The sequence below is a fragment of the Vanrija pseudolonga genome, chromosome 1, assembly GCF_020906515.1.
Source record: "Vanrija pseudolonga chromosome 1, complete sequence".
NCBI lineage: Eukaryota > Fungi > Basidiomycota > Tremellomycetes > Trichosporonales > Trichosporonaceae > Vanrija > Vanrija pseudolonga.
In genome coordinates this window covers 4,372,423-4,383,280 of record NC_085849.1, presented here as the reverse complement: position 1 = coordinate 4,383,280, position 10,858 = coordinate 4,372,423, and the positions used below count along the sequence as shown (strand labels likewise).

Genomic DNA, 10,858 nt, shown 5'->3' with positions numbered 1-10,858 from the left:
CAGTTTCCGACACGGCGGCGGCGTCGGCGGGCGGCGTGTGCGGCAGTCACCCTGGCTGGGCTCTGGCTGGGGCAAGGCCGCCGGCCGCCTCCCTTTGCCTGCCGGTACTCGTCGGCTGCATACAGCACAGCCATTTTACATGCATATGGCTTCCACCTCCTCTAGTCATTTGGTATAGACATCTTTCCTGAACATCTTTCCGACCACCCGGCTCCCGCTAAGCGATGCCAAAAAGGAATCTTATCACATTTGATAACACCGGGGAGATGAATGACACGTGTAAAGTCAAGCCGGGTTGATGGATGATGAGCACAATGTTGACAGTGATGGCGTTGACTTCATCCACACCACACACGATGGACGACCTCGGCCTCCCAATAGCATTCGGCAAGCAAAAGCAAGAACGCGAAACCCACGCGCTGCCTGATCGCCCGGCGCAGGCGGAGCGCGGCGAGGGCTCGTCCCGCGGGCCGCGCGGCAGTGTGGGCCGCGGGAAACGATCGCGCCGAGGAGGAAGGGGTGGTGGGGGGAGGGAAGGTGGCAGGGAAGGGGTGGACGATGGTGGCGAGGGCGGCGAGACTCGCAGTGGCGTCAAGGTGAGTCGTGTGGTGACTCTTGATCGCGCGATCGCGACGCGATCAGGGGGTTGGTGGGTGGGTGGGCGACTTGCTCGGGTGACGGGCGGGCACATCGAGCGAGCATGTGCCCGCCCACGTAGTAGCGGTAGGTGGGTCACCTTCCTTCCTTGCGTAGGTGGGTGGGTCACCTTCCTCGCGAGGGGTGGGGTGTTGTTGTTGTCGTTGGGGATCAACAAGAGGCCCACGCGGCGCGATCGGTGCGCGCCGCCAACGCCGCCGCCGGCAGCGTAACGCATACACCCTCCCGCGCCGCTCGCTCGAGCGTATCGTGCGACCAGCGACCAGCGCCATTGGCCCGGGTGACACGTTGGCGGTGGCTTGTGCTCGAGCTCGCCGGCGGCACGTCGCGGCCAGAGCACGGCGCCGGGGGCCGAGCTCGAGCTCGAGCGACCCAACCGCCAGCCAGCCGGCTGCCAAGCGCGCTCGCTCACCGAGGGATCGAGCGCAGAGGTTACTCGAGACCGAGCGAGCGTGCAACGTACCTGTGCCCGCCTCGTGCACCGCCGAGACGACCCGATTCGCCGTCGGCGCAGAGTGAACCAAACAACCCGAACCAAACAGACGAGAGCTGAGCTGACGACCAGCGGCCCCACTCGCCCCAGCCGACCGAGCAGCGCCCGCCCCCGTCGTTCGTCTCGGGCGCGAACCGCGCAAACTTTGGCGCGCGCGGCGGCAGTGCGCGCGGAGGAGGAGGCGGTGGTGGTGGACATCGCGGCCGTGGAGAGCGCGGTGGCCATGGTGGTGGTGGGCACGGCGGCGGCGGTAGCGGCGGCGGACTGTGGAAGGAGAGCTATGTCGAGGATCCTTGGCGCGGGCTCACGCCCCGGCTTGCGCACACTGCTGGGGTGTAGCGTGTCCAACAAGTGCGCCCTCTGGCCTTATCGCCCGACTTGCTCGACGCGCTCGGCTGCTTCGATAAGCCCTCCACCACCTCGTGACCTCGACGCGCGCGTCGTCATCGCACGTCGCGTCGTAGCCCTCCTCCCGACTGTTATTTCGAGACGCAATCCCCACGGGCCCCATCTCGGCGGCCGCGCCTCGGCGACCTCGCATCCACCTCGGCATCGCCCACAGCGGCACAACCCTCAACAGCCACCTCGACACGCTCCGCTCCGCATTGCTTCGGCATGCAATTATACATGTGCAATATGTAGTCTATTAAAATGCAAGTGGTGTATGTGGTGGGATGCGATGGAGACGGCCTCTCGCCGGGTCCTCGTGTCGCTTAGGGCGAACGAGGCGACATGCTGCGGGCGAGCTGCGTCGTGTTGCTCGTGGCGTGGTAGAGCTCGGTGGGGCGAGTCTGGGGGCTGCCGAGCTCCTCCTCCATCGACATGGTGCGCTCGAGGTCGAACATCTCGGGGTTGGCGTAGCCCTCCTCCTCGGTCTCGGAGGCGGCGATGCCGGCGGTCTTCTCGGGGTCGGTAGCGCCGCCAGCGAGCGCGGCCGCACGGGCGGCCATGATCTGGGCAAAGACGGCGGCGGCCTCGGAGGCGTACTTGCACCTGGCGCGGATGGTCTTGCCGTACTTGTAGAACAGGAAGGGAGCGGGGAGACACGCGAAAGCGAGGAAGCCGGGGAGAGCAGCAGCCCAGTGGATGCCGAGCTTGTCGTACATGTCGTGGGTGAACATGGGGAAGGCGGCACCGAAGAGCGAACGGAGGACCGAGTTGGCAGCAAGGACCGAGGCGGCGTAGATGGTGTACGTGTCGACGAGGTAGCCCATGACAGCGAGGAAGAGGATGACCATGCCCATGCCGAAGGGGACACCAAAGATGATGGGCGCGATCCAGTGGACCTTGGGGCCATCAGTGGCGGCGAAGCCGGCGAGACCGATCACGATGGCGATACCACCCCACATGGCTGGGGGGAGACGGTCCTCAGGCTCGGGGTGGCCGCGCTCCTTGACGCGGCGGAGGTACTGAGGGTTGGAGACAAAGATGGTGATGATGACGGAAAGGATCGCGCCGACCATGATACCGAGGAAGGCGAGGCCCTCGATGCCGGTGCTCCAGCCACGGCCGCCGACCGCCTTGGGGGTCGAGAAGACGATGGGGTAGGCGGCAAAGTTGAGGTAGAGGATACCGTAGATGATGGCAATGTAGATGGAGAAGATGAGGACGATGGGCTCGAGGAAGAGGAACTTCCAGGGACGGGCGAGCGAGGCGATGAAGAGGGCCTTGACGTCGAGCGGCTTGGCGGCGTCGGCGCGGAAGCGGTAGACCTTGCCGGTGGCCTTGGAGAGGGTGGTCGCGCGCTGACGGAGTAGCAGGGGCGTGTAAGTCTCGGCGGCGGTGAACGTGATGGCGAGGAGGACGACGAAGCAGAAGATGGTGAGGAGGCCAAAGACCCACTTCCATCCCGCGGCCTGGCCGAGGAAGCCGCCAGCGATGGGGCCGAGCGCGGGGCCGAGGAAGGGCGCGACGGAGAAGAGGGCCATGCCGAGGCCCATCTGCTTGGAACTCAGAATGTCCGAGATGGTGCCGCCGGCGTTGGCGAGGGGCGACGAGCCGAAGAAGCCCGCGAGGCCGCGGAAGACGAGGATCGAGCCGCGGTTAGGCGACGCAATGGCCACACCCTGCCAGAGCGTGAGGAAGATGTAGGAGATGATGTAGATGATGCGGCGGCCCCAGACCTCGGAGGTGGGTGCCCAGATGAGCGGGCCGAAGGCAAAGCCGAGAACGAAGAGCGAGACGCCGCCAGTCCAGAAACGCAGCGAGCCGCCAAAGTCGTGCAGGAGGGACGGGATACCGCCGGTGTATGCTGACGAGGAGAGCGCGACGGCGAGCGTCGCGAACGACGCAAGCACGATCTGGCTCCACTTGTAGACGTCAGGCCAGCGCTGAGGGTCCTCGGGGTCGACGGGGAGCCAGTCGATGATGTAGGGGTCCTCCTCGGTGCCGCTGCCCTTGTAGGGGTGGTTGAGGATGGTCTCGAACGGCGTCACGTAGGGGCGCCACGGGAGCTTCTTGAGCGTGTACTTTGATGCTGGCTCGCCGTTGGGGAGCACGACGGCGCCTTGGGCCGTCTCGGAGGACGCGGTCGACATCTGCGCGGTGTCAGTGGGTGCGCAGTGGGGAGTGGCCAGTCGGGTGCCACGAGGAGGGTGGATGCCACGAGGCCCGTGTCCACTCACTTGGGCGGTGACGGGCGACACTTTGGCTGATGTGTATGGGGGGTCGAGCGAGGGTGAGTGACTGCTACTGCTAGCCTTTGGTGTAGGCGCTGCTTGTTGATAATGAATGGGGAGAAAGTCTGCCTGCCCAGCCATCGCATCGTTATATACCTACCCCTCCTCCCCGACCGCCCGAGACGACGGGCGCCGCTGAGATTTTGTTTGCGCATTGCGGCAGGCGGGGGCGGCGGGGGCGGCGGCTGCAGCAGCGGCGAGAGCAGGCATCGCGCCACTTGAGTAAACTGACCCGCTGCAGCCTGGGTGCCTCAGGGGGCCCGGCGGCAAGGCAAGGCAGGCGACCAGCAGTGGAATGGAGGGCGATTCAACTCGCCGCATGCCCGAACCCTGGGCGAGCTGACTTTGGGTGCCGAGGCGCTGCCCCCGCGGTCAGCCCTGGCGGCGGCAGCCAGCAATTTTTGTCTGCCTGCAGTGCCTTCGCACATGTCCGCGTTGACGTCACACCATTTTGCTCGCTCGCTTGAGCGTCCGCCTCGGTGGAGGACCTCGGCAGCGAGGGTTTGAGTCAGCAGGAGGCGAGGCGAGCTGGCGATTGAGCTCGCGAGCTGTCAGCGGCGTTTCGAGGGCTATTGTAGGCTGGCGGTGGGCCGCCGCCGTCCGTTGAGCGGCTGCCCCAGTGGTGCCGAAGCTGCTGCCAGGGTTTTGGCGAGGGGTGCGCGAGGGGAGTCGTGCAACACGTGCAATGAGGCACGCTGTCGGGCGGAGAGGGGGATAAGAGAGTCCGATGAGGTCGTGAGTGGTGAGTGAGTGCTGTCTGCGGCATCGATCGATCAGTCGGTCGGTGGGTGGATGCATGCATGCATTTGCAGCAAGCGCACGGGCGGAGCTGGCACGACCCACGTAGCAGCAACGGGCGGCAAGCAGGCGGGCAGCAGCGCAGCCGACTGACTCATACCATTCCTCGGTGGGACGACATTCCTCGCCAGCAACAGCAACGAGCACACCACGGCGCAGAACCCCCGTCCCCGATGCCCCCGATGATGAACTGGAAATGACCGACGACAGAGGTGACTGCTGCGGCGCGGTGCTGGAATAGCACCTGGCCGAGGTTGTCTCAGGACGTCGCCGAGGGTGCGGGTCGTGGGCAGTTCTGTGGCTTGGCGTCCACCCTAGCCTTGGGGGGGGGGGGGGTTGTGATGACGATTTTTTGTTGACACTCGGCGTCTTTGCTCCGACGGCCGCCCTGACGCTGGGTGGGTCGGTGGGTCGGCCAACACTCCGCATAACTTGATCTATAAGCAGGCGATTTGTGCGATAGCGGAGCTTGCGGGGGTTGCGATATCGATATGCTTGCTAGACGCGTGAGCGACGTCACTCAGTAATGCAGGTCAGTTTCTCGATGGTCAGTACCAAGTCGTCGCGCTCGATGCGTGGCCCTCGCCACTGGCAGTGAGTACAACACCAGTATGGTCATGCCGGTGTCTCGCACGACGACAACGTCGACGACAACTCGAGTTGGATGACCTACTAGCTAGTGAGCACTACGCCACCACCACCTGGCCAGAATCCCATGCACAACTCACCCCACTCACACCTCGTACATACGCCCCACGCCTCGTGCCGCGCCGCGCCGCCTCGCCTCGCCTGACGAGTGTTTCAGCCCGTGGCTTGGAGTAGCTGCAGCGTGGTGGCGCCGAGGCGTCGCGTGCAGCTGCAGCGTGTCATGTGGGGCGATGCGCGAGGCGAGGAGTGAACAAGTGAGCAAAGCAGCACGGCGGTATGCTTGCCCCGCGAACAGGCTGATCTCTGCACTGACCTGTACGTGTCTGTCTGACGTCGACGTCGAGGGTTGAGAGAAGATCCGAGGTGGACAAGGTTGGGCGATGCGAGAGTTTGGACGTCGCGACGATGTGCATTGTTGCACCGCGAGCTGCACTGTGCTGATCCTGTATTGACGCGTCCGACGTGTTCTTTGCTCTTCCTGCCCTTGTTGTATGCACCCTTGTCACTGTTGTTGCAGTCGTCGTCGCCATCGCCGTCGCGCGTCTCGTCGCCCGCTCGCCTCGCTCGCTCGGTCGGCACTGTGCAAGTTGACGCACACACACGCGACACACACACACTCGAGCACACTCGAGCCCCCCTCGTCGGCGCCCTTGTCATCCTCCTTCTTCTTCTTCTTCTTCCTTCAACATTGTCTCTCTTCACTCGTCGTCGTCGCTCCTCCTCAACTCAACTCACACATTCACTCAACTCCCTCTCGCTCCCCTCTCTTCCTCTTAAACCACCCCTCTTCCTCTCTCCCAACAACTCACACTCCCTCTCCTCTCTTTCTCTCAACGCACAGCCCTCTCTCCAACCCCCACCCTGCCGCCGCACCGCACGGATATCATGAACGGCGACAGTGACGCTCGAAAACGACCAGACGGTGACTCCTCCTCTACTACTACAAGCACAAAGACCGCACTGCGCCATGGTGCACAGAGACTGATTCTAGGTACGTCTTGCTCTGTCGCTACGCTGCACCTCTGGCCTGGCGTCTAGTCACTCGCCACCGAGCCCCCCACCGCGCACCGCCGCCGCCCACCTCACCCCACACGACCCACACCGCACAGACGTCGTCGGGCTTCTGCACCGCTGTGTCGGCCTTTTGCTCACCCCTATCCTCACAGACGCTCTCCCACTCGTGTTCAACGCGCAGCCAGACACCGCACGCCAGTTTCTCCGAGTCCCCAACCATGCCGTGTTCGCCATCGCCGCGCCCGCGGCGTACAAGGAACTCGCAGTGGAGATCAGCATCCCCGGAACAGTCGGGCACGGCGAGTTTGTGTCCAAGGCGCTCAAGGGCGACAAGCCGCGTGACTGCTGCAAAGCCGACGGCATGAAGAGCAAGCTCGTCGCCATCTGCAGGTGGGCTTTCGGCCTCTCGCGACGCTGACCCCAAGATACCCAAAGTATGCGCGGCACGTCCGCGTCGTCCACTTCCGCCACCCGTGCCACGCGCACACCCGGACCGAGATCAACGCCGGAACGCGCTCAGCCGACCGCTTCGAGGCATGGGAGTTTGCCAGCTCGGTCATTGACTCTGTGGCGGGCGTCGAGGAGCTCGTGTGGCAGACGGGTCTGGGCATCGGCGGCCGGCTGTGGAAGGTGCGTCGAGTGGAGAACTCGCTGACGCCTAGTCGATTGCCTCACTTCACAGCCTCAGGAGGCTGTACATCCACACCCCAGAAGACCACCCTTCACACACGACCGAGGCGCCGACGTACCCGCGCCTCACGCCCGACCTCCAGCAGGCGGCACCACCGGGCATTGCGTTCCCCCAGATCGGCGACGCGCCCGAGACTACCAAGCTGCGCGCCAAGGCCATCGGTTTCAATGGGCTGGCGCTAGGTGTCGGGTGGGAGAACTTGGAGGTGCTTCAGATCGAGGGACTCAGCTCACAGGGGGTGAGTTAGGATGGTCAGTTCCACAAAACTCACACTCCAGGCCCGGACCATCGCGAGCCACCTCCAGATCCTCTCGAACCTGCCACCGAGCTACCATCCCAAGCTCCACAGTCTTTCCATCTCGACGCACTTTACCGACCTCCGGCTCTGCGAGGCGATCGGGCAGTTCGGCGCGCTTCGAACCATCAAGCATCTCGCACTCGGTACCACAGGCACCAAGCTCAACGCCGAGTGCCTCAAAACTATCATTGAAAACTCGCCGGCTCTCGAGAGCTTGAAGCTCGACGATGTTGAGGGTGAGTTGTGGCGTGGAAGGGGTTGGCTGACGCCAGGCCGGCTTGACAAGAACACCTGGGCCCAGATTGAATCATGGCCTGCTGGCTTCAAGAACCTGGAAATTGCAATTGCAGAGTCTGGCGCGCATCATTCGTGAGTTAGCAAGAAGAGCATGATGCTAACTCCCCAGTTGGGTCTTGAAGCACCTTGCATCGCTGCACCACGTCCCGATGGCGCAGCTCACGCGCTTTGCTGTCGTGCGCGTCATCCACCCCGTTGCAGAACTGCCCTGGCCACCACTTACCATTGTGGTGCCCCCGACGCAGCCAGGCCACCAGTCCGAGGCTATCCCTCGAGAGCTCCTACAGGTGGTTACGACCCAGGGCCGCCACCTCCAAGACCTATGCCTCGACTGGTGGGAACTTGAGCTGTCCGACCTCGAGGCGATCCTGTACGCCTGCCCCAAGATGCGTAAGCTCCAGGTGGCTGTCAAATCTAGCGTTCTCGACATTGTCTCCATGTCGGCGCCATTCGGCAATGTCCCATCGCTGGTGGAGCTCGCGGTCACGTCCAAGACACCATTCCAAAACAGCGCTGCCAAGGTCAAAGGCGCAAAGGGAAAGAAAGACGCTGATGTCGACCTCCCTCCGTTCCTGGCTGAGCGCGTGGCCGAAGGCGACACCACGCTGGTCGAGGTGCGCGACCTTCGCAAGTTTGTCCGCCGGCTTCCCAACTTCCGGCTGCTTCGCTGGATCGGTCGCCATGGCAAGGGCGAGTGGCGGTTCCCAGCTGTCCGCAAGACCACGCTCGTGCCAGTCGACTTTATCCACTCTGCTCAGCTCACCCTTGGAGTGTGGGAGGAGTGCCAGCGTGATCCGCCTTCATTCAAGTTTGAAGACGACCCAGTGACGTACCAGACGATGGCGTTGGAGCCGCCGGCTTCGCCCACGACGCCCGACGTGCCGCCTCTGACCCGCTCAACGACGTGGAGCAGCGCGGCGTCGCTGGCCTCGGCTTCGACAACTACATCCCAGGTGCCACCGCGCCAGAGGCGCCCTTCAAGTGCCAATGGATCGTCTGGCTCGACCTCGGTTCTCGGGCTCGAGTGGGAGGCTCTGCCCAGCTCTATTCCGCCTGTGCCGCCGCTGCCGCCAGTGCAGACGGTTCCGCGCCTCAGCATGCCACCGCTTCCGCTATCTCTGTCGACGCCCAAGAAGCCTGAAACGAATGGCCACTCGCGCGTTCGTAGCCAGTCGAGCGCCAAGGGGCAGCAGACGCCTCTGCCCGTGTCGGCTGGCCGAGCTCCGCGAGAGCGCAAGTCGACCAAGCCTGGCAAGGCGCTGGCATACACTCCAGGCTCGACAATGAACGACGTGACGCAGAAGCATGTTCCGGGGGCTGCAGCTCGCAAGAGTGCGGCCCCGGCATTGGTCATTGGTCGTGGGGGTGCGACACCGACCCCGCCGGGGCGTGATGAGGCGCCGACGCCGAGCGATTCGGGCAGCGATGGGTGGACGGTTGTGCGTGGGGTTGATGGACGGGGCAAGGCGCGCAAGTAGTGCGCGAGTGCGCGGGCTGCGTCAGACTGGTCTCTCGTAAACGTGTGCATCCCACCGCTCCCCACCGCTCCTGTGAAGCAAAGCAGTCGTAAGAAGTAGTCAAGTAGCAGCTCAAATGCAATTATGAAGTATGTGCCGTTGAATTGTATCGCGTTTCAGATGCCGCCAACCATGTGCGGGCAGTCGGTCAGGCACAACAACAAGGTCACAGTGTCACCTCGGACATCCGAGTTCGACTCTACACTTCACATCTCCCACACCACAATGACACTAGTCTACAGCGGCACGCCGCGGACATACCCAGAACAAGGCGGCGGGGGGTTGCTGGCAGCAGTGCGCTTCAGCACGCCAGTGAGGCTGGCGAGCGTGCGCGTGGTTCCGGCTGGTGTCGTCTACCCGGGCGGCGTGGGGTAAGTCGACCTGCCCCCCTCTCCCTCCCCTCTCACTCTCGCAAGCTGACACCCCGCGCAGCTCGACAACGCCAGACCCGTTCCCAGTAGACGTGTACCTAAACCTCTCCCCCAGCGACCCGATCAACGCGCTCGCGCGCACCTCGCTGTCGATCGAGCCAGGCGCGCACGCGCTCGACTTTGCGCTCGACATGCCAGAGGGCGTGAGTCGCCCCAGCCCTCCGCGTCCGCCTTTGAGGCTCGCTGACTCGCCGCAGACGACGACACGGCTCGTCGTTGTCAGGTTACATGCCCCAGGCCGCGAGATCACGCTCAGCCTGTACGCGCACGCTGGTGAGCCCGACGTCGTCGTCGCCGAGGACGAGGTCGCCGTGTCCGAGGCGACAGACCTCCCAATACCCCCCACCGCCTTGCTGCTCTCCGCGCTGCTGAGCCCATCAACACAAGCGCTCGCGACGGCGCAAGTCGCGGCGCGTACAGCGGCCCTATCCCTCGCCGACGTCCTCCCGCGGCCAGACGTGCTGGCCGCGCTCGTCTCCACCCCAGCCGCAGAAGGCGCAGTGACCTCGCTCCTCGGCCTCGAGTCGCACCCCGACGCGCGCGGCGCGCTGGCTGCTCTAGCGCGGCTGAGCGACCCGAATACCGCAGCGTACCCACACACTTCGGCCCCGCTGCCCGCCGTACTTGCCCTCGCTCGCGCGCAGCGCGACAGCGCGCACCCACAAGCCGGCGCTGCGCTCGCCACGGTCCTCTCGCATCTCTCTGCGCTGCTCGACACCGCGTCCAAGCCTGTCGCGAGCACGCTCGCCGCCGCCCTCCCGCAACTCGCAGCACACGCCCTCGCGCGCGGCGCCGACATCACCCTCCCGCGCAGCCTCGACCCGCGCAGCACGCTCGCTGCGCTCGTGCCCCTCCTCGCAGGCGTCACGTCCACGGGGCTCTCTACCGCCCCGGCCGCGGCACAGCTCGCGCGCCCGTTCGTCGGCCAGCTCGAACCGACCGACCCGCTGCGCCTCGCGTGGTCCAGCTCCACGCCCAGTCCGGCGCTCGCTGCCCCCAGCTCGGAAGCGGTGCGGCTCGCGCGCGCGCTGGACGCGCCGGCTGCCTCCTCATCGGTGCACTTCGCGCCGACTGCGGCCGAGCTCGTCGGCCTGCTCGCGCCAGTGTACGCTGCTACGCTCGGATACGCGCGTGAACCCCCCCTCGGTATCCCCAGTACCCTCCCCCACGTCGTCGCGTCCGGCGCCGCGGCCAGCGCGTCAGACTACGCCGGCAAGGTCTACTCTGCCCACGAGTTCCGCCGCGAGCGCGAGACGGTCAGCGGGCTCGGCGTCGGCGCTAGCGGCGTCGGGCGCAAGGCTTCCCGCCACGTCGACGAGTTTGGGCGGTGAGACAG

General features: G+C 64.9%; 4 protein-coding genes across 4 annotated transcripts; 3 read left to right on the top strand and 1 right to left on the bottom strand.

Moving 5' to 3' along the window:
* Window positions 1-356: 356 nt before the first annotated feature.
* On the top strand, window positions 357-1,489 carry LOC62_01G001640 (uncharacterized protein; the record flags this gene model as incomplete). Its single annotated transcript, XM_062768135.1, has 3 exons — window positions 357-482; window positions 865-951; window positions 1,241-1,489. 3 exons carry the CDS (start codon window positions 357-359, stop codon window positions 1,487-1,489), a joined length of 462 nt encoding a protein of 153 aa, XP_062624119.1.
* Window positions 1,358-3,997, bottom strand: FUBT (Efflux pump FUBT). Its single transcript, XM_062768134.1, has 2 exons — window positions 3,775-3,997; window positions 1,358-3,687 (listed from the first exon to the last, which is right to left on the bottom strand). The coding sequence occupies exons 1-2, from the start codon at window positions 3,907-3,909 to the stop codon at window positions 1,864-1,866; spliced, it is 1,959 nt and encodes a 652-aa protein (XP_062624118.1). The 5' UTR covers window positions 3,910-3,997; the 3' UTR covers window positions 1,358-1,863.
* Window positions 3,998-6,159: 2,162 nt separating this feature from the next.
* On the top strand, window positions 6,160-9,052 carry LOC62_01G001638 (uncharacterized protein; the record flags this gene model as incomplete). The annotated part of the gene is made up of 7 exons (XM_062768133.1): window positions 6,160-6,196; window positions 6,384-6,678; window positions 6,714-6,918; window positions 6,951-7,217; window positions 7,258-7,513; window positions 7,550-7,646; window positions 7,684-9,052. The coding sequence occupies 7 exons, from the start codon at window positions 6,160-6,162 to the stop codon at window positions 9,050-9,052; spliced, it is 2,526 nt and encodes an 841-aa protein (XP_062624117.1).
* Window positions 9,053-9,316: 264 nt separating this feature from the next.
* Window positions 9,317-10,853, top strand: LOC62_01G001637 (uncharacterized protein; the record flags this gene model as incomplete). Its single annotated transcript, XM_062768132.1, has 3 exons — window positions 9,317-9,462; window positions 9,524-9,665; window positions 9,720-10,853. 3 exons carry the CDS (start codon window positions 9,317-9,319, stop codon window positions 10,851-10,853), a joined length of 1,422 nt encoding a protein of 473 aa, XP_062624116.1.
* Between the last annotated feature and the right edge of the window lie 5 nt (window positions 10,854-10,858).

Coding starts and splice junctions, on each gene's coding strand:
- FUBT (XM_062768134.1), bottom strand. CDS start 3,909: ATGGCTGGGCAGGCAGACTTTCTCCCCATTCATTATCAACAAGCAGCG. Junction 3,688..3,774: donor TGTCGCCCGTCACCGCCCAA/GTGAGTGGACAC, acceptor GACACCGCGCAG/ATGTCGACCGCGTCCTCCGA.